Source organism: Narcine bancroftii, chromosome 3, assembly GCF_036971445.1.
Source record: "Narcine bancroftii isolate sNarBan1 chromosome 3, sNarBan1.hap1, whole genome shotgun sequence".
Taxonomy (NCBI): Eukaryota; Metazoa; Chordata; class Chondrichthyes; order Torpediniformes; family Narcinidae; genus Narcine; species Narcine bancroftii.
This window is the reverse complement of record NC_091471.1, coordinates 217,357,473-217,380,586: the sequence shown is the minus strand read 5'-3', so window position 1 is coordinate 217,380,586 and position 23,114 is coordinate 217,357,473. Positions and strand designations below refer to the sequence as shown.

The 23,114-nt window shown below is 41.4% G+C and overlaps 1 protein-coding gene across 3 annotated transcripts in view; it reads left to right on the top strand.

Moving 5' to 3' along the window:
- Positions 1-23,114, top strand: part of sec24d (SEC24 homolog D, COPII coat complex component) — a 291,170-nt gene that overhangs the window by 113,751 nt on the left and 154,305 nt on the right. For all 3 annotated transcript variants that reach the window (XM_069926602.1, XM_069926600.1, XM_069926601.1), the window contains exons 6-7: positions 6,821-6,954; positions 21,487-21,598. In XM_069926602.1, the coding sequence (XP_069782703.1) occupies positions 6,821-6,954; positions 21,487-21,598 (246 nt within the window). The remainder of the gene's footprint in view (positions 1-6,820; positions 6,955-21,486; positions 21,599-23,114) is intronic.

The following is a 23,114-nucleotide window of genomic DNA, read 5'->3' as shown; positions in this document are numbered from 1 at the left end:
ATCAATGGTCCTCCTCGTTACCCATAACCCCCATGCAGCTGGAACTGCTCTGCAATTCCCAGAGCGGTTCCAGCTGCATGAGGGATTATGGGTAACGAAGTTGGCCATGCATCCCGCATTGTGTCGCCGTCACTACTTGACGAAGCGGTGCCAAAGCGCGGGTGGTGGGGGGGGGTGTCTCGTTAATTGTTTGGATAATGTCTCATTATCCAACTGGGTAAAGAAATGCTTTAAAGACACGTGTGTTGACGTGATGATGAAATAAACATCCTGTATCCAGTTCATATATCAATGAAGGTCGGTTTGAATGAACAATGGGGAGCAACATAAAGGTCCAATTCCGAGATCTTGAGAACTCTGGTTAGAGTAACCTCAAGTAACACATCATTGCTGGGGGCAGGACCCCCCCCCCCCCCCCGCCCTTAAGTTCCCAGGGATGGCAAATAACAGAGAATTTGGACTGTAGTGTGAAAGGCCCAGGAGGTCCTGACTTTCTGGGAATTTCACCTGGGTCAAAGTAGGGTCACTGCTCACCCGCAGTCTGAAAAGGACTGGATGTTCTGGTTTTCTCAGGTTAAATGCCCACTGTAAGTAGCTTCTAATTTGTAGGTAAATGGCAGAGAAAGCATGCTGATTTTGTCACAGAGTTGAGGGGAATATGAGAAGAATAAAATGACTTGGTATATAATTGGGGGAAATATTTTTTGGTCAGAGTGGACTCAGTGGGCCAAGGGGGCTGTTTGCATGCTAAAACTTTATGATCAGAAGCCAGATAGATAATTATGCCTGGAGACACATACTAATTATGCCTAGAACTCTAACCGTGACTAATTTGCCTTCATGTTGAGACGTATACACTGTAAACTTTAAACCTCGGACTCTCTCTGCGTCTGCTGCTATCTACATCTATGCTATTGTTTTGCTGCTATGCGAACTGCTTCTCTCAATACTTTTTCCAACATTTTTCTCCTTTTGACTGAAACATTCCAGTGTGATTCTCTGTCAAATTAATTTAACTGCTCCCTGCCACCCCTCTGAAGCTTCAGGGAAATGCCTGAAGATGCCATCGTGTGCAGTAACTTCTAATTTCTAAAAGAAATTGTGTAATGTGGCAAAGTATTTGGGAGATAAATTGGGAAAGGTTTGTTAGAGTAAGTCACATACAAACACTTTAAAGCAGATCTTATTTGACATATCGGCTCCACAGCTTTTGCAAAAGCTTTGAAGAGTGCTCAAGAGATTTCACTTATGGATTGTTGTTAACAGATGAAAGATCTTGTTGGAGCTGCAGATTATCTGCAAGCAGAGAGAGTCAAACAGGCTTTCTATCAGAGAGAGAGAAAGAGAAAAAGAGAGAGAGACACACAGAGATCATTCTACAGTGTTATAGCCAGCAAGAGCAGCTAGGACTGGAGCAGGACAAGCTGGCAAGCTTGTGGATAGCCCCATTTTGGAAGATGGCCTGGTCAAAGCCCTTGTGGTTCATGTAAGAGGAGAGGACTGGCTATCTAATGTTTCACTTGGAATAATGGAAACAAAAATAAACTCTGTGATGACGTGAAAGAAAGAAGTTGCCCCTGAAGGGGCAAGTTTCGTCAGCAAGACACTGAAGTGACTGATGGAAGTACATCAATTGTGGATGTCCTGGAACAACAAATCTCTCTCTGAAAACCGACAAGAACCTTCCTGAGCGGCAACCATTTACCTTTCAAGCACCAAAGCCTGGTGAACTTTAGAAATGTTAAATTCTGTGGACAGTATAAGAATTGCCTGCAACCAGTGAACTTGGAGGAATGAGAAGTGAGATTGGACTGTGAACCAAATAACTTTTCTGAAGTTACACACACACACACACACACACACACACACACACACACACACACACACACACACACACACACACACACACACACACGTACTTAAAATTAGAACGGGGTTAAGTTAGGTTAGTCAATTCAATAATGAGTAAGTTAAAGTGTGATTATATTTTCATGTTTAAAGATAATTAAATGCAACTTTTGTTTAAGTAACCACTTGTCTTGGTGAATATCTATTGCTGCTGGGTTTTGGGGTCCTCTGAGCTTGTAACAGTACACTTGGCATATCAGACTGCATCGGTAGAAAGTTTCAGATTGTTTCACTGTTCATCAGAACTGAGGAGAGAAAGCAAGTTGATGTTCCATTGGCAGAGAAAGATGTAACAAATATGGTTTTTACACAGCATGTGTGTATTGGGAAATTATCACAAAATTTCCACAACACACAATGTAAAAAGATTAGAAAGGAAATGAGTGACCATTCCCATTCTAAAATTTTTCCTGCAACAGCCTTGGACAATTTTGCGGACAGTCTGCAGTCTAAACTGAACTGCAAGCAGTCTACAACAATGGGTTAATGAATAGCTCATGTATTTGCTAGTCTCGCCTCTTTACTTACCGCATTGCTGGTATTCAGTTTAAATGTTGTAAAGGACGGAGATTTTGAGTTTTGGTCATTCGTGTGTGAACGGCCGCCCATAAGGTAGGAAAAAAAAAATTTTGCAATTTTAAAGATGCTTCCAGCACATTTGCCCCAGTAATTACACCCGGGTCCCAGAAGGACTACCCAGGTGCTGCAGTTTAAAAGGGGCTAGAGAGAGAATCTGAGACCTAAAACCTTTGAAATGGAGCAGTTATAGAGCGAGAGCACAAACAAAGGAATACAAAACTTGCCAAGTGAAGAGCTGAGCTGTTGCAGATGAAGTTCAGGCTATGCTAACAGTGAAAGAGAACTGAATCAGTATCATGGATGAACTGACATGGACAGAGAAAGAGAGTTACCAGAAGATGTGGAATCGAGTACCCAGGTACACGATCCTTTATCCGGAACCCTTGGGGGACAGTATGTTCTGAATTTTGGATTTTTACGGATTTCAGAAAGCCCACCCGAATTGTGGTGCTGTATCCACCCCCACCCCCTTCCAGTCGCCCGGCCGCCTCCCCCAAGCGCCGGCTGCCCTGCCGCCTCTCTCCCCACTTACCCGATTTTGGAGTTTCCAGATTTTAGATGTCCAGATAAAGGATTGTGTACCTGTATTGAGTCTAGAAGGCTGCACTGTGCCCAGATGGAAGATAAAATCCCACTCCTGAAGCCTGTGTTGGACCTTCTTATAACATTGCTGGAGACACAGATTGGAATGGGAATAGGATGGAAAATTGAACTGGCAGCAATAGAAAGCTTAAGGTTTCTCCTGCAGATTTAATGTACTCAATCTGATTTTGGTTTGTCCATTGGGCAGGAAATAACATTGTTATCATAGAAAGCATTAAAGTGGATTGGAAGAAATAATTCACTGCTTTACTTGGAATGACTGTTTGGGTCCCAGATATGTCTGGCAATGGAATGTCAATGAAGCTGGTGGAACTTGCTGAGAGGTTTGGGAGCGGCATCCACCTTGAAGATTCATGTGCTTTCCTCCCTCTTTTCTAGTTCCTTTGAATGACTAGCTCTTTATCTCAATGCCAGGATGTCATCATGGCCAACTTTTGGAAGGTACTATCCAAGAAACTCTCATCCTCCCAATGTTTCATAACGATTCCATGTGCCCTTAAACTTTTGAAGATGTCAGAGGAGGTTTGGGCTGTTGTCAAATGCTCTAACAAACTTCAATAAGTGCACTGTGAAAAGTATATTGAGTGATTGTATCACAGCCTGGTTTGGTAATTTAATTAAAAACACAGAAATTGCTGGAGAATCTCAGCTGGTCTTGCAGCGTATATAGGAGGTAAAGTTATATTACCAACATTTCTGGCCTGAGCATTTCTGTGTTTTGACTACAGCATCTGAAAACTTTTGTGTTTTACTCCTTTGTAATTTGGGTGCCCAGAAACATGGCTGCAGAAGGCCAGGTCCATCACAAGCTCCTATGTGAGGTGTTTCCTCCAAAACGCAGCAAATATCACAAAGGATCCCAATCACACTGCTTACAACTTTATTACCTGGAGCATAGAAGCATGAGAGGAGTTTTGATAAAGGTATTCAAAATTATGAGGGATATAGAAAGAGTAAGTTCAAGTAGGCTTTTATCACTGAGGGTAGATGAGATACAACCAGAAGACGTAGGCTAAGGGTGAAAGGGGAAAAGTTTAGGGGGTACATGAGGAGGAACTTATTCACACAGAGTTTGGTGGAAGTGTGGAATGAACTGCCAGCTGAGGTGGTGAGCGCAGGCTCAATTATAGCATTTAAGATGAGAGGGATTTAGAGGGCTAAGGACTGGGTTCAGGTCCATGGGACAACAGAATAATTGTTTGGCACAGACTTGAAGGGCCGAAGGGTTTGATTTCTGTTCTCTAATGTTCTATGGTTCTGTGGTAGGAGAGAAAAGCGGAGACTTGGTCGGGTGGGGGGAAGCTTTCTGAGTGCAGAGAGGGAGGAAAGGAGACAGTAGAGGGATAGCGAAGTTATGTGAATTATGGTATTCACTTTCATTTTACTTATCAATTTCAAAATATTTAGTGTTTGGATAACCAAAGAATGGACTCCTTTGCAGCAAAATATAGGCAATTTGTGCTTCATTCACACTGCTAACTCTGTGGAAAATAACACCATAAGAAATAGAAATGTGACTGAACAAGCCTTTTGTTCCATTCCACAACATCCAAGATGTCCTCCTCTTTCTGAAAACAGTTTCCCCTCCATCACCATCAACTGAGCCCTTACCTGCACCTCTTCCATTCCCCACACATCTGCCCTCTTCCCCCTCCACCTCAAGATGCAAAAGGGGCAGGAATCCCCCTTGTCCTACCCTACTCCCTACCAGTCTCAGCATCCAACATATATCCTCTACAATTTTTGCCACCTACAACATAATTTCAGCACATCTTACCCTTTCCTTACCTCTCTATTTCTGCAGGGACCCCTCCCTCTGGGACTCCCTTGTCCACCCATCCCTTCTCACTAATCGCCCCCTCGGTACCTATGCCAGTGATCACAAGAAACACTATACTTGCACTGCACCTCCTCCCTCACCACCATTTGGGGCTCCAAGCAGTCCTTACAAATGTAGCAACACTTCATTTGTGAATCTGCTGGGGTCATCTATTGCATCTGATTCTCCCATTGTGGCCTCCTCTACATTGGAGAGAGCGGAGGCAGACTGGGAGATCAGTTCGTTGAGCATCTTCGCTCAGTCCACTGCAATAATAGGGTCCCCGTTTTAATTGCACACCTCATTCCCACACCAACATATCTGTCCCTGGCCAAACTGAGGCTACCCACAAATTGGAGGAACAACAACATTCTCCAACTAGAAGGCCTTAAACATTTACTTCTCCACTTTCCATGAGGTTCCTCCCGTCTCTCTCTTTCCCTATTCCTCTTTCTCTATTACTCTAGATTCCTACCCCCTTTGTTCTCTATTCAGAGAGCTACTCCCTCCCCAGTCACTTCTCAGATTTTTTTCTCTTCTGCCCTCCTACTCATATCCACCAATAACCTCTTGCCTGTGCTCTTGCCCCTTCCTCCTTCCTTTCCTCCTCCCCCCCACACCTTTAAATGTAGATCCCCATTTGGTTTTTGCTTATAGCTTGATGAAGGGAATCAGACCAAAAACATTGATTGTCCCTTTGCTTCCTATAAATTCTGCATGACCTGCTGAGTTTTACCAGTACTTTTGTGTACTGCACAATAAGATTATGGCTTTACTTAACAATACTCTCCTGCACCAGCCACATATTCCTTAATCCATTCAGCCGCATTTTATTACAGGATAAATGTGGATGCATCAGAATGGTGTTAAACAAAACAAAACTTTATTAATGACATTTTTAACTTAAGTTTTTAGTTCTTTTAAGATATTTTTATTGATTTAGTAGAAAGAAATATTTTGTTATATATTGTCTACATTATTAGTTACATAACTTTCATATAATGCAATACAGAATATGAATCCTAATTGATTTATACATTTTCTTTACATAATGCTCAAATGAAGTAGAAATTCCCTTATTAAAAACATCACCTCATATTATGGCATATTCATTGTTGGTTATCTAATTGGACTAATCTCTTCTAGTTAGAAAAAAAGTAAACTCCACCCCCCCCCCCCCCCACTTTTACACCTACCCTTCCCACTAATCACGGTCACCAGTGAATAATATGTAAAGAATAGAGTCTCGGCTCCCGGACATCAGACAGGAAACCCCCAGAGCATCCCTGCCTATGTATGCAAATTATAATAATAGTCCATGAATGAGCCCCATATCTTGTTAAATTCAACCTTGATCTCTTTAATGTTTTATCTAATTTTCTCCAAACTCAATCAAGACATAATGCTCTGAATCCGTTCCCAAACTTTCTTTCCATTTCATCAAAATTGCTCATCTGGCTATCAAAGCTACTTTTCTTTGTTGAATTAAGTTCAAGGAAATACTTTCCTCAAGGTTTCAATCAGAATGTTTATACTGACGTGCAGTGAGATTAATTAAAACCAAAAACACCCTAATACTCCTCTTCTTGTTGGTATTTCTCTCAACATTTATTTCAGGTGAAAGTGGAAACACGTTTGTTAATTATTGGAATATTTATAAAGCAGGATATTACTTTTAGATAATAAGGCTGGAAAGGGGTACTGATGGTAGTGATCAGCCATGATCTGTAAAATGGCGATGCTGGCTTGACGGGCCGAAGGGCCTACTCCAGCTCCTATTGTCTATTGTCTATTGACTTTGTTAAACTTGATGGATTTTTTTCTCGGTACACAGGAAATAAAAGAACTGATTCATCAAACTTGAATTTTATAATCTTGGGAAATAATTTTGGGTGTTTATTTTGTCTTCAGGAGGTATTTATGGAGGCCAGCAAAGGGCACTTCAGCCAAATTATCCTGGAACCTATCCTGGAGCACCAGCAACTGGTGCACAACTTGCAGGACCTCAACAGAAGAAACTTGATCCAGACTCCTTTCCTAGCCCAGTAAGTACAGAATGGTCAACAACATACTTCATAAATGATTATTAATCTTGTTTTTTTCCTTGTTTGGATTCTATTTTAAGCATGTATATTCAAAAGAAATCCCCGTGTCATTCTTGACTGGCTATACAATCTGTATGGGTCAAAACGAACAGTTGTGACTTGTCGCGAACATGGGGGAACTGTTCTTTTTGTTTCAAAGCATTCTTATAGATTTTATTTTCTTTCTATTCCTCTTGATAGTTACTCCTGACATTTATGGAATATTAAAAATAACTCCCAACTCACCATTTGTTTTTAACTTCATTTGGGATTTCTATGCTTTTCAGCAGATGTCAGATGATTGTTTCTATAAACAGTTTTGTTGAAAGCCATGTCTTTGTAGGCGAGTCAAGTGAGGGCTCATTTTGGAGAAGATAGAACGTCAATTGTGTACTTAGCCTTGGACACCTCTCAGTGTGCAGTCGATGTTGAAAGGTTTAGTAGTTCATGCATTTCCCATGGATTTCATTGAATGATGCTTCCAAAACTGACCGAACTTGAATGCTCCCAGTAGAGACAATATTGGCTATCTGCCAAATGTGGTGGGAGTCTGAGCTCTGATCCAAATAATTCATTGCCATCAGAAAAGACTTCTTGCATCTGTGATACCTGTTGGTTTGTTTCAATTCTTCCCCCACACCCCCCCATTTCTTTAGCCCAAAATTCGGGTTTTTGTATGACCAGTGTAAACGTCAACCCCTTATTGCCCACCCGTCCGAGCTCTCAACTCCGACAGCAGTCCTTTGCCCTGGCCTCCCACCTACTGGTGCTTCTGTCACCTCCGCTGCCCGCCCATCCAAGCTCCCAATTGCGGCTGCTTGCCCGGCCATCTGAGCTCCTGAACGCTGATCCTTACCCAGGCTGCCTGCCCATCCAAACTCCTGACAACCCCGGCCACTCGTCCATCCGAGCTCCTGATCGTGATCCAACACCCTGGCCACCCACCCATCTGACCTCCTGCCATCCCGGCTGCCCACTCGTCTGAGCTCCTGATGCCTTAACTGCGGACTTCTCACCCGGTCCCAGCCATCTGAGCTCCTGATGCCTTGAACGGCACAGGTACTTACGAGGTCAAAGGTTTGACCCATGTAAAAGTCAAACCTCCCTCTTATTTGGCCTGAAAAAGTGGTCCAAAAAATTTGACAATGTTATGACTATATACGGTAGGCAAGGAAATCTGTTTTGTTTCAGAAAACCAAATGTGATCCACAGTATCTTAATTCAACCGAAGGCAAACTGCACCAATTTTCAGATCTACTTTTATTAAATGGTATTGCTGAGATTTAGGCAATTTTATTTCAATGATTTTTATCAATACAGAGTAATGGATACAAACATTTAGAGAAAGGACACAAAAAGAACATGTGCAAGGGGAGGGCAAATGATAGCAATATTATGATTGGTAAAATAATTTTGACTTGGAGTTTACCCTGGTCTTCAATGGAGTGAATTGCAAAGTTACACTACAATCTTCAGTAGTAAACCTAGACAAGATGTAGGTGATGATCATGGACTTCCGGAGGATCAGAAACAACCACCATCCACTATACATCAACAACTCTGTAGTAGAGAGAGTGGAGAGCACCAGGTTCCTTGGAGTTCACTTAATTAGTGACCTATCAAGGACACTCCAACATCTCACTTATCAGGAAGGCGCAACAGTGACTGCACTTCATCAGAAGACTGAAGTAAGCAATCTTCCATAGCATATATGTCAACCTTCTACAGGAGCTCTTTTGAGAGCGTCCTGGCTGGCTGCATCACTTTGTGGTACGGTTGCTGCAGAGAGATGGATCGGAGGTCAATTCACAGGACCACAAGAGTGGCAGAGATGATTGGAGTCTCCCTCACCCCCCCCCACCCCACCCATCAACATGATATTCCAGGATTGTTGTCTGAAGAGAGAGTGCAAAATCATTGAGGACCCTTTCCACCTTGCACACAGCATTTTACAGCTGCCCCCATCAGGGAAGAGATACAGGAGTCTGAGAGCCAGCACCACCAGGCTGAGGAACAGCTTCTTCCCATGGGCAGTGGGAATGCTGAATGACCAAAGGAACAGCTCATACTAACCATCCAAGACTCTCATATGTACAAAACGATATTTATTTTCATAGAATTAATACTCGTCCTGTGTATGTATTATTTATCTGTATGTGTGTTACATCTGGCTGTGTGTCTGCATGTTTTTGCACTGAGGACCAGAGAACACTGTTTCATCAGGTTGTACTTGTACAATCAGATGACAATAAACTTGATGATAAAACATTTTAATATTAACAAACAAGCATGGATTTCCATGCATTTATTTTTCAAATTAAACAAATAACATTATTCAGAAAAAAGCTGTTATAATTTTATGATTTATTAAGGAAAGTTTTAGGTGTATGAATACTGTTGTATCATTAATAAAAATTTGAAATCTACACAAAAGTTTCTTGTCTCTACTTGCCCGTTGTCTCTTGTCTGCAATTCACTCCACTGAAGACCAGAGGTAAACTCCAAGTTAAAATTATTTTATCAATCATAATACTGTATTGCTATCATTTTCTCTCCCCTTGCTCATGTTCTTTTTTAAGTCATTCCTGATTTGAGCTACATCAAATTATCATGAAACTTCAAGTTTGGTAAGATGTTTGAAATGATAGTCCGAAGTTGTGGTTCATGGACCTTTGGATGGAATTGGAGCAGAATACTGAATAATCAACATGACCAAATTAGATATTCCTTGAAAAGATCTGCATGGCTTCTCTGATTTTCAGGAGTATTGTTTTAAGCAGAATATGGGATTAGTTCCTTTCAAATGCTTCTGGGTTACTCTGGGTTGCATGGATTTCCGTAAGACATCCTATTTTACATTACTCACAGACATCAATGATCATCCTGGCTGATGATCTGCAAGCTTTCCCATATCTGCAACATTAACCCGTGCTAACTGTAGTTAATTACTGTCTTTAATAAAAGCACATTCACATTTTCAACTTTTTTAATTCATAGAACAAAATGTGTAAGAACAAGAAAAATGTACTGTACAGGTACAGAGTAATTACAATTTACCCTAGAATAAAAATGAACATCGCAACTAATGATAAACAAACAGACAGAATTCGATATTATATCTTGTACCTGGAGAAAAAAACAACCTAAAGAAAAAAAGACTGTAACTAACTTATCCAAAATCTATGACCCCTAAACTGGGGCATCTTCAACCACCAGAAGGGCAACAGTAATGGTATGTTGATGAATTGCCTTACATGTAAATAAGTAAATTCAGGAAGAGATTATAAATGTTTTGTATGTTATAAAGAAAACAGTAAACCACTGTATTATTCATTAAACATTAAAATATTCCATAAAAATGTGCCACATTTTATCAAACTTAAGTTCAGTTTTTGAAACATTATATATAATCTTCTTGAGGTTTGAGCATGATGAGGTTTGAGTAATCCATTGATGTGGTTTGGGTCATCCATTGATGAGATTTGGGTCATCCGTTGATGAGGTTTGGGTCATCCGTTGATGAGGTTTGGGTCATCCATTGATGAGGTTTGGGTCCTCCATTGATGAGATTTGGGTCCTCCATTGATGAGGTTTGGGCCCTCCATTGATGAGGTTTGGGTCCTCCATTGATGAGGTTTGGGTCCTCCATTGATGAGATTTTGGTCCTCCGTTGATGAAGTTTGGGTCATCCGCTAATGAGGTTTGGGTCATCCGTTGATGAGGTTTGGGTCCTCCATTGATGAGGTTTGGGTCCTCCATTGATGAGATTTGGGTCCTCTGTTGATGAGGTTTGGGTCATCCGTTAATGAGGTTTGGGTCATCCGTTGATGAAGTTTGGGTCATCCATTGATGAGGTTTGGGTCATCCATTGAGCATAACTAGAAGGGATAGAGTCCTTCCATCTTAGCAAAATAGATCTGCTAGCCATTAATGTGGCAAAAGCTGTCACATGGCAATCTGACACCGATCATTGACATTCACATTTATGAATTTAAATTGGAGGAGCCATGGTATTTCATCATAAGATACCATTATCACAGGCTGCGAGGAATATTGCTGTCTGACTGGAGTTGTGAAAGTAAGTGCTGCGGTTGATGGAAATCTGAACATACAAGTTGAAAATATAGAGCAGACTAACTGCAGTTCTTGGAGTGAACAATTATGGGACCTGACATGTTTTATCTGCTTCTCTTTCTACAGGTGCTGCCTGACTTATTTAATATTCTCAGTAATTTCTGTTAAATGTTTCTCCAAAGAATTATGATGTTCCTTTCAGGAAATGTCAGCAGAAACAAATGGAGAAGGTAGTCAGTTCATATCTGTTGCCAAAAATGACATTTTTAAGAAATTTGGTAGCAGAGAAGTCAACAGGTATCTGTTAGAGGGAAACACTGCTGATGCTGTATTTGTAGGAACTCAGCAGGTCTCGCAGTGTCCATAGGAGATAAAGATGTATAATAATCGTGTACATTACATTGAAGAAGGGCTCAGCCCTGAAACGTCGAATATACAGTATATTGTTCCTCCTGGGAATGCTTTGTTATCTGCTAAGTTCCTCCATCATTTCTGTGTCTTTACAACAGGCATCAGTTGCCCAGAATCATTCCTTGATGCCTGGAGCTGCCTACAATGGGTGGTGGAAACATTTTTTAAAAACATTCCTGCACAGCATCTACGGGGACTGAAGTTTCTAACTGTCCATCAGCATCCAACCCTTGCCTGAAGCTCTGCTGCTAATATTGACATCTATACGATTCTGTGGCTAGCATTAAATTATTAAATTTAAATCTAATTTTTAAAAAAATTAGACATGCAGCACGGTAACAGGCCATTTCAGCCCAGAAGTTCGTGCCGCCCAATTGCACCTAATTAACCTACACCCCCGGTACATTTCGAATGGTGCAAGGAAACTGGAGCCCCTGGGTAAAACCCACACAGACATGGGGAGAACATACAAACTCCTGACAGACAGCGCGGGATTCGAACTCTGGTCCCAATTGCTGACACTGTTAAGGTGTTGGGCTAACTGCCACGCCAACCATACATCTTGGATCAAATATATTATGGGTATCGAGAATAGTTTTTAACAGCTCTCCATTTATTCAGTCAATTTTATAAATGATCGTGTTATTTCAGCAGTAACGATTTGATTTGAATATCTTAATTCATTGTCGTTACCCATTACTTTAAAAAAATGACGTTTCTGGCATTCTAAATGCATCTAATCGCACAGTTAAATATTTTAGGACAAAAGTTTTCTCAGAAATGAGAAAGGCCATGAGAATTGCTGGTAATTCAGATTTGGCAATGTGCAACCATTGAGGTTTGGGTTGTATTCTCTCTGCAATTTGAGAAACAAAATTTTCTTATAGCATTTATAAAACTATCTCTAGCCATAGGTCAGCACAAGGAATCATTAGCTAAATTGCTGCATTCCAACTTTTTTTAAAGCTTAGCTCAATTCTCAAGTGAAATAAGATGGCCTTATGCCATAAAGATGCCTCAGGAGTTTGTTTCTGGTGATCTATTGGTTAGGAGACAGTCATTCAGCATTGCTTCTGTAAATTACAGTATGCCTCATCTTCTCTCTAGATCATTCCAGTATTCTTTATATTTAATCTCCCTGGTATTCTTCATATGTAATCTTTATCCATTCAACTCATTTGCCTTATGTATACCTTGTACATTTGCATGGTTACTGGGAACTTTTGAAGCTCTAGCATATATATGTGTGTAACAGTTGAATTTTGTACAACAATTGTTAAGGTAAAATTTAGGAGGTTAACTATCACATGCATACTACTTTTGACTTGTAACGCAACTGATTGCACTCAGAGATAAGTGAGTAGTGCAAACACTCTTTTAATAACTGACAATCAATGGCCAGTAGACACAGTAATCCTCAAGTGAATCTGAGGTAAGGTGGGAAAACCAGGGTTTATATTGGGGTAGGTGAGGGTGGAGGCAGGGGAGGAGTTCACTGCATTCATCTCTTCCTTCTGAATAGAGCCTGTGGGTGAAAAACAGAGACCATTCATTGAAAAAAAACTAATATTTTACAAAAACTTGCAAGTTAAGTCTGTCAGGGGGTCTGGCAATTCAGGTTGAGCGTTACAGTACTGGAGGACTTTGGGCTTCCTGAACTTCCTGGACCCCCTGTGGTACAGGGTCAGTGGGTCTCGAGTGCTCCAGCTCAGTGGTGGGATGGACGACCAATGCCAGTGCTCCAGAAATCCCTTCGCTCCCCGATGTCGACCCTCTCCTCTTGGCCCACAGGCAGACAAGATGGCGTTGACCACGAGAGCCGGCAATATGGCTGCTTTCCATCTTGATCTGAAGGAGGACTAGGTGGTGTCGACCTCAAGGTGTGTCAAGGTGGCCGCCTTGACTTCCTGTGATGCTTTACCTCTGGTGGCGGGTCTCGCCAAGAGGCGCAGCAAGATGCTGGCGTCAAGCAGTACTGAGAGGCTGAGGCCAGTACCTCAGGATTCAGGAACAGGTTGAATGATGATTTGGGGTTTGCACATGTGCTCATCTTCCTTGGGTTCCCTTTAGCCCTGCAGACCTTCACCCACTGCCCTCACTTACCACATCCTGAGCACCCAGAGTCATTCGCATGGCATCGGGTACGGGGGTGCTGTGCCTGTCCACAGAAGTAGCATCCCCTGTTGCGCGTGGCCATAGCAGGGGTCACTGGTGCCCCAATGACCTGGTCCTCTGGAAAGGCACTGCTTTCACACATGAGATTGTCAGCTCCCAGTTGGGCCTGTTCGAGCGCTTTTGACAGCTCCAGGGTATTGGCCAAGTTTTTCTTCCTCAATTCCAGCAGTCGCTGCCTCGTGTACATTGACCTCACTCCTGCCATGAGGGTGTCCAGGATTCGTTCCTCCACTCTCACCCGGGGTGTGACAGCTTTGACAGATTTTCTGGTCAGGGCCCGCAGTTCAAGGACATAATCATTCAGTGACTCACCCAGATGCTGCTGACATTGAGTGAGCCACTTCCTCACCAGCAGGTCTTTCTGGGACCTCATGTCATGGGTCTTCAAGCCTTTAATGACCAACTCGTATGTAGCACAGTCTCTGACAACAGCGAACCCCTTGGGGCTGACTCAAGAGAGTAGTGCAGATCTCCAGAGACTATCAGATTTGAAGACGTCTTGTGTGGCTGGCAGGTAGGACTGGAAGCACTCCAGCCAGTAGGCGAATTCCTCCGTGGCCTCAGGGGACAGAAGGTCGACTTGGAGCATGCTTGGGTTCAACAGGGCTTCTATCCTGCTTCATGGTTAAGCTATTAAAATTGTAACACGACAGATTGCACTCAGAGACAAGTGAGGAGTACAAACACGCTTTTAATAGCTTACAATGAATGGCCGGTAGATACAATAGTCCTCGGGCAAATCTGAGGTAAGGTGAGAAAACCAGAGTTTATATTGGTGTAGATGAGGGTGGAGCCAAGGGAGAAGCCAGCCATCAGAACAATACACAGACAGTTCACTGTATGACTGCAGTAAGTGGCTGCATTGTTTGAGATGCTGGGAGTTCGGATGAGCAGACAGTAGGTTGGGACTGGGTTGTAAGTCTGCATTCGGGGTGGCAGGAGCTCGGATGGGCAGGCAGGTGCTCAAGACTAGCTTGCAAGTCTGCATTTGGGCCATTGGGTGCTTGATTGGGTGGCTGGCCAGATCCTATGCGAGGATCCACAGTCAGGGCGTCTGCAGCTTGGATGGGCGGGCAGGCGGGCGGCCAGGACCGAGTGGTATGTCTGCATTTAGGGCATTGGGAGCTTGGATGGGCGTGCAGTCGGGGCCTAGCCGAGAGTCCATAGTCAGTGCATTGTGAGATTGATGGGCGGCCCTGAGCCTCTATATCTATCCACAATGCATTCACAATTGTAGTACATTGTGCTCCCTGCTCCACACAAAACAGTGTGTAGCACAGACCAAATAGAGAAAAATATAGTAATTACTCACTGAACAATTTAGGTAATCGTCCCATTTATATAATATGTGTTCAGGTATCTTTTCCCCTATTTTATCTAATTCTAATCTCGTCCAGTCTGGTTTTTCCCTTGTTTGATAAAAATCTGATAGGTATCTTAATTGTGCGGCTCTATAATAATTTTTAAAGTTTGGCAATTGTAAGCCTCCTTGTTTATACCATTCTGTCAATTTATCTAGTGCTATCCTCGGTTTCCCCCCCTCCATAAAAATTTCCTTATTATTTTCTTTAACTCTTTGAAGAATTTTTCTGTCAGTTGTATTGGCAGTGCCTGAAATAAGTATAATATCCTTGGAAAAATGTTCATTTTAATACAGTTTATCCTTCCTATCAGTGTTAGTGGTAGATCTTTCCAATGCTCTAAATCGTCCTGTAATTTTTTCATTAGTGGATTATAATTGAGTTTATATAATTGGCCTAGATTTTTGTTTATTTGTACACCTAGGTATCTTATTGCCTGCATTTGCCATCTGAATGGAGATTCCTTCTTAAATTTTGAGAAATCCGCATTATTCATAGGCATTGCTTCACTTTTATTTACGTTTATCTTGTAACCCGACACTTCTCCATATTCCTTCAATTTCTTATATAATTCTTTTATTGATAGTTCTGGTTCCTACCGGGGACAAACATTACCTAAGTTGATGGAAGGAGAAGGAAAGAAAAGAATGGACTCTGTAGAATTTCTGGTGTATTTTTGTTGAATGACAACATTGTCTGACTGAATTAATGCAACCTAGATTGTATACCTAAAATGGATGAGAGGGGGGGGGGTGGGGGGGTGGCTTGGGAGGAGGGAGGGGGGGGGAGAAAAAGTCACTGTAAATGTGTGAAAAAGAAAAAGTGTATATCATGGCTATTGTGATTTATGGTGTGAAAAATAAAAAATTAAAAAAAAAACAATTTAGGTAATCAAACTCATCCAGATTACCTTTGACTTATCTATTTTTTAAGTGTTGGTGCATGGTCCCAACAGAACTCTCATTGAGGATTTCAGTAAGTCGGCGTCCAGCTTGTTATTGAGGTCTGTAATTCTCAAGAACTAAGATCAATCTGTTGAATATAACTTGGTCTGGGCTTAAAGTGTTAACTCCACTTTCTCTTGTAACCCATTTAAGTGTGCTGTTAACAGAAATACAAACTATACACTTCATCTTGCAAACTTTAACCAGATTTTCCCTATCCCACCCCACTCCCACAGTTTATGATCCTTCAGACAAATAAAATCCATCACGCCTGTTTGTAAAACTGAGTGATTTTATTTTGGCACCTTTTCCACTATCAGTGCATCTTATACTAAGCCTGAGCTATACAAACCATGTAAGGAGAGTAAAATTAGAAATGATATTTTCTGTACAAATGTTGTTTTTGTTGTCACATGCAAGGACCTATCCCGTTAAACTCTTTTGTAATATGACCATTTCGTCAGGTCATATGTCAGGCTATTTGGAAAAATCTGATAACATTCCAGTCAATAATTTTTTTGTACAATATCCAGTGTCTATATTTCCATTTTACAATTTTTTTTACACTGGCTCACAGCATAGTCCAAATATGGGATAGAAATGTGCTTCATGCACTAAACACAATACTGAGAGAGGAAATCCAAGTGGCATAAAGTTGACATTGTATAGCATCCAGCTGATTGTTGCCTTGTTTGTGGATAAACATTGATGGAAAGGTCAGTGACCAAAGTGGTCATTGTCCATCCACCTCCATGTTCTACCATCCAATGAACCTGTAGTATTCACTGAACTTCTCACAAATGTTGAACCTATTAGGTTAGGTGGTTGATCCATGAATTTCTTTGCAAAACATCTTGCATCTATGAGAATTTTCAAGCACAAATTGGAAGTTGTTTGTGCTTTCTTCAGACTAGATAACCTGAATAAGTAATGAGCATCCTTATAATTCTATTTGGTCTCTGAGTTCAGAATTAACAAACAGAATACTCAAGTGGCAAAGTGTGTCTGATATTGCCACAAAATGAAGCACTTATTGCAGAAATTAATTTACATGAAGAGTAAATCGTTTCATTCATTCTAAAAATGCCTTGTGTGGTTATTTCGTCATGTCCACTGTGATTCCAGTGGCCACAATAGTCTTAAAATAAGGATCCAGAGAAATATTAAATGTTTGTTGACCTTTTCTGAAGCCCAGCCAACTCGTGTTAACATTCTTAACCGATAAAATATTTCAGGATGAAGTTTCTGCGTTCTGTCAAGCAACACCTCACCAATTTAAACTCTCATAATTCTTTTACCTCTTGTTGCACCACCTGATATATCACAGTACAGATGAAAGATTCATAATTTTGAGTATGAATGTGGATTTTTTTTTTCTCTGTAATGAATCAACATTAACAGGGCGAGAGAACCATAGTTAGCAGTAATATAAAATGTGACATGCTCAAATAGTTATGTGACTTTATATAGAATGAAAGTGAAAGTTGATGAAATTATCCAAAACTCTTTTTTTTAATTCAAGATCGTGTTCCATTGATTGTTTATTCATTAGGTGAACACATTTTCTTATCTACACATTCAATACAAATTTCAGAGATGCCATGGGTTTAGAAACTTTGGGAATTATTTTTAAAATATAGGGTAAAATGTCTTCCCAGTGTACCAAACAATAAAAATTCAGTTTGACTGCATCCAAATCAGTGTCAATACAAATGAAACAGCTAGGATCACAGAGCTTGCACCTTAAACACTGATTTACAATGCAAATATGATAGTATGAAAAATAAACATTAGATATCGAATGGTGCAGTACAATTTCACACATCAGTTATATACTATGCCACAAAAGCTTCATAGATTGAAGTCCGCTATTTCTGATAAGTGTTTACGATGTAAACGGGACACAGGCACCTTTTAACATTCTACATGGACATGCCCCAAATTGAATTCATTTTGGAGTAATTTAATAGATTTTCTTCAACAGGTGTTAAACTCCCGAGAAACCTCATGTTGTTTCTTTTGGGGGATGATTAGTTCAGATTTAATATTGGATTGGTTTCAAAAAGAATTTTTAAAAATCGGGTTGGCACTTGCCAGGAAATATATAGCCGTTTCATGGAAATTGGATATAGATTTGGTATTAGATAGATGGCATAGTGAAACGTGAAGTTGTATACCTTTGGAAAAGATCACATATAATTTAAAGAACATGATAATTTTTGAAAATTTGATTTCCATATATGCAAAAGATTGGTGTTATAACTTTATAAGTGATTACATTATGTCCATTGGTGTGAACTTTGTCACTCCCCGGCCTCACCATAATGTATCTTACTTTATTTCTTTATGAGATGTATGTGTTTTTTTTATATATACTTAGATTTTGATCGTGTCATGTATTATATGGGTAGTGTTTTATTTCACTATGTACTTTATATTTAAAAGATATAATAATTGAAAATTTTAGAATAATTAGTTCATAATTTATCATAAATTAATATCCAGTATTGTTTTTAAAATTAGTCTTTTTTTTTCCTTTCTTGCTTTGTTTGAGGGGGGAGGAAATGATTAAAAACAGCATGTATTGATTTTGATCTATAGAATTTTTGGTTCTGTATGCAATTTTGTTACATGTGCCAATAAAATAAAATTTGAAAGAAAAGAGGTATTTAAAATTTTGAGAGTAAATATAGATATGCTTTTTTCCATTGAGGGTAGGTGAGATACCAACCAGAGGACATGGGTTAAGAGTGAAAGGGGAAAAGTTTAGGGGGAACATGAGAGAGATCTTCTTCACACAGAGAGCGGTTGGGGTGTGAAATGAGCTGCCAGCTGAAGTAATGAATAGAGGCTCAATTTTAATAGAGAAATTTGAACAGGTAAATGGTTGGGAGAGGTATGGATGGCTATGAACTGGCTGCAGGTCAGTGGAACTAGGCAAAAATAATGGTTCAACACAGACAAGAAGGGGCCTGTTTCAATGTTGAGTGTCCTTCTCTCTTACTTTTGTTTAGCTTTGTATTAAAGTTCCTTACAGTTTTGTCCATTCTATTGCTCTTACTTAAGCCCAAAGTAATACAAAAATTCTAACCACAACACTTTATTGGGCTCTCATTCACAATTTCTGTAAATATATGGGAGCAAATGAATTTATTTTATTGTTCTAATGTTTATTTGCCTTTTAGTTGTGTGCATTTTATTTACCTTTCCATTTATGACAAACTCTTTCACAATTGAGGCAGCTACACGGTTAGTGTAGTGGTTAGAGCAGCACTATTGCAGCGCTAGTGATTCAGGTTCGAATCCAGCACTGTCCGGAAGGAGTCTGCACATTCTCCCCATGACCTGCATTGGTTTTCCTCCAGCTGCTCCAGTTTTTCTCCAGCCTTCAAAGCGTTTGGGGTTTGTAGGTTAATTCAGGATTTAAGCAGCAAATACTCGTGGGCCAGATGGGCCTGTTACCGTGCTGTATGTCTAAATTTTAAAAAGATTATACCCATTTCTTTTTTGTTTGACAATATTACTTTTTTGGAGTTAAACCTTTCTTATTAATATCTTTTGAACATTTCCTTTGTTTTATACCATTTTTGTCTCTTTCATAAGAGTTACGTTTTCCCACTTACTTCCATAACCCAGGCCTGAAACGTCGTTTGTGTATCTTTACTACGGATGCTGCAAGACCTGTTGATAATTTTTATTATTGTTATCACAAAGCCTGTTTCTCCATTACCTTTCTGTAACAAGATTGGTGAAACTCATTCCCTTATCCACATTGACAGTACTGAGGTGGAGAGAGCTTTGAGTTCCTAGGAGTGAACATCTACAGCAACTTGACCTGGCCCACTCACTTCAATGCAGTTGCCATGTGGGCACGCAAAGCCTCTACTTCCTCAGAAGCCTGAGTTATGTAACTGGCATCCCTCAACTGCGTCCAGAGATGGACCATTAAAAGTCTCCTGTCAGGGGGCATCACCGTGCGGAGCAGGCACTACTGCATGCAAAAACACAAGATATTACATACAGTAGTATCCCCCTCACCCTCCCTTTCACTCCCCCCTCCCCTTCAGCCTCCTCCATCCCCTCGCTCTCCCACTCCAGCTCTCTCTCTCTCTGCCCTGCTCTCTCCCACCATTCTGTTCTCTCTCTCTCTCCACCCAGCTCTCTTCCACCATCCTCTCTCTTCTCTCTCTCTCTGTCCTCTCTTCCACCATTCTGCTCTCTCTCCACCCAGCTCTTCCACCATCCTTCTCTCTCTCTGCCCTGCTCTCTCCCACCATTCTGCTCTCTCTCCACCAGCTCTCTTCCACCATCCTCTCTCTCTCTCTGCCCTGCTTTATTCCACCATCCTTCTCTCTCTCCTATTTCTCTCTATCCTGCTCTCTCCTCTCTCCATCCAACTCTTTTCCACCAACTTCTCTCTCTCAACCTTGCTCTCTCCCACCATCATTCTCTCTCTCCTATTTCTCTCTATCCTGCTCTCTCCTCTCTCCATCCAACTCTTCTCCACCAACTTCTCCCTCTCATCCTTGCTCTCTCCCACCATCCAGCTCGTCCTCTCACTGTCTTTCCCTCCCTCTCCCTCTCTCCATCTGCTCTTTCCTCTCTCCATGCACCTCTATCCAACCATCTTGCTCTCTCTCCACCCTGCTCTCTCCTATCATACAGCTCTAACTCTCTCTCTCCAACCAGCTCTCTCCCACCATCATTCTCTCTCCTATTTCTCTCTATCCTGCTCTCTCCTCTCTCCATCCAACTCTTTTCCACCAACTTCTCCCTCTCATCCTTGCTCTCTCCCACCATCCAGCTCGCCCTCTCGCTGTCTTTCCCTCCCTCTCCCTCTCTCCACCTGCTCTTTCCTCTCTCCATGCACCTCTATCCAACCATCTTGCTCTCTCTCCACCCTGTTCTCTCCTATCATACAGCTCTAACTCTCTCTCTCCAACCAGCTCTCTCTCACCATCCTGCTCTCTCTCTACCATGCTCTCTTCCACTATCTTTTCTTCCTCCACCTCCTCTCTCCCATCCTCCTGCTCTATCTCTATCTGTCTCTCTATACCCTGTCCTGACCCACTATCACATACTCTCTCACTCTCCCTCCCTCTCTTTCCCTCCCTCTCTCTCTCCCCTCCCTCTCTTTCCCCCTCTTTCCCTCCCTCTCTCTCTCCCCTCCCTCCTTCTCCACCCTGCTCTCTCTTCACCACATTCTTATCAAGTCCACCTCTCTTCATACTGTGCTCTCTCTTTTTCTCTCTCTCTCCTCCTCCTCTTCCATCTTCTCTCTCCATCCCCCTTTTCTTTGCCACATGTGTTCAAATGAAGAACCTCATCTACAATAAGAATAACAACAGTATGCTCAAATTGGAAAACACATCCTCCCAAGCAAGGTTGCTCCTGGAGGAAACTATGACAATTAAAATAACATCTGCGCACTGTTTTAAAAATGACTATTAATCAATGAGAAATCTGTGTGCTAACATTTTCCACACAGAGTGTACAATTGCATTAATGGTTGTGCATTTTTTTTTTAGATCCAGGTTATAGAAGAAGATAAACTTCGAAGATCTGGGCAGCTTTACGCAACAAATACACGAGGTCAAGTTCCGCCACTCGTCACCACAAATTGTGTTGTACAAGATCAAGGTAGAGCAATCTGATTTAATATTTTTGAATTAATGAAGAGATTTGAATTTGTTATTACAATGCAGAGCCAAACACCCCTCAGCCTTTTCCACTCTGAGGCAAACCAGCCCAGGCTATTAATCCCTCTTGATGACTGAACACTTTGGTGAATCTCCTTCGCATCCTCTCCAACAAAATCACATCTTTCCTATAGGTGGTGACTGAAAAGCTCCCAAATGCGGTGTAAACAATGTTTAAACTTTAAAGTTAAAACATAACAAACAGAAAATGTGTCATAAAATGAACATCACATGCAAAATCCTCTCTGCCATCGAGAACATCCACAGGAAACACTGATGTCAGAGAGCAGCAGCAATCATCAAGAATGCACACCACCCAGCACACATTCTATTCTCATTGCTGCCATTAGGAAAGACTCAAGACTCGCATCACCAGGTCAGGAACAGCTGCTATCCCTCTACTGTCAGACTCCTCAATGACAAATTCAATCAGGGACTCATTTAAGGACTCATAATTTTGAAATTTATTGTTTTTTTTCCCTCTCTGTATTACACATTTTGCTTACATTTCTTTATTTGTTTACATTAAGTACAGATTTTTTTGGTATTACCAATTAGTGTTAATTCTGCAATTCCCACAGAAAAAGAATTTCAGGGTTGTATGTGATAAATCTGAACTTTGAACTTCTACATCCTTTGATCGAACCTTTTAAGACCATATACTCTTCTTCACCATTCTATCGACCAATGTCACTTTCAGGGAACTATAGATGAACTCAAGATTTGACTTTATCAACATTCCTTCGCACCCAACCTTTTACTGTATATGTCCTACCCGTATTTGACCTTCTGTAGTGGCCTGTGGCCATCGCCGCAGGCTGACACAGAAGACGCCGCTTGAACATGGCAATCGAGAGGGCTACATGAAGTGTTACCAGCCTGTTCCTATAGACCATTGCAAAACAGGCTCTGCCAGCCATTCGCCAGCGACAGATTGCGAAAGGCCCAATTGGTGCCTGGGTGGCACAAACTTCACCAGTCAACGACACTGCAGCAAAACGGGCCAATCCAGTCAGTCGCCTACGACGGGTCGTGAGGACACTAATCAGGAGCCTGAAGGAACACAGGTCATGCCCGTCGGTCACATGGCAGCCAAGGTCTGCCTGACTATATAAAAGAGAGTAGCCAGTTTATTGAATCAGTGTCAACTGCACTCCTTGTTGTGTGTGTCTTATTTCTATGCTAGAACTTTGAGACATGCCACGCTTCTATATGCATCACCACACACCTGCACTTGAACTCGAGCTACTATTTATTTTCAGAATCATGTTAAAGATAAACAGCAAGAAATCACTCCCTTTTTCACTCCTCCCTTCCCACCAGTTGCTCCCTTGGCACCTACCGCTGTGACTTGAGCCCATATCTCCTCCCTCACCACCATTTGAAGCCCCAAACACTCCTTCCACATGAAGCAACACTTCACTTGTGAATCTGCAAGAGTCATCTACTGCATCTGG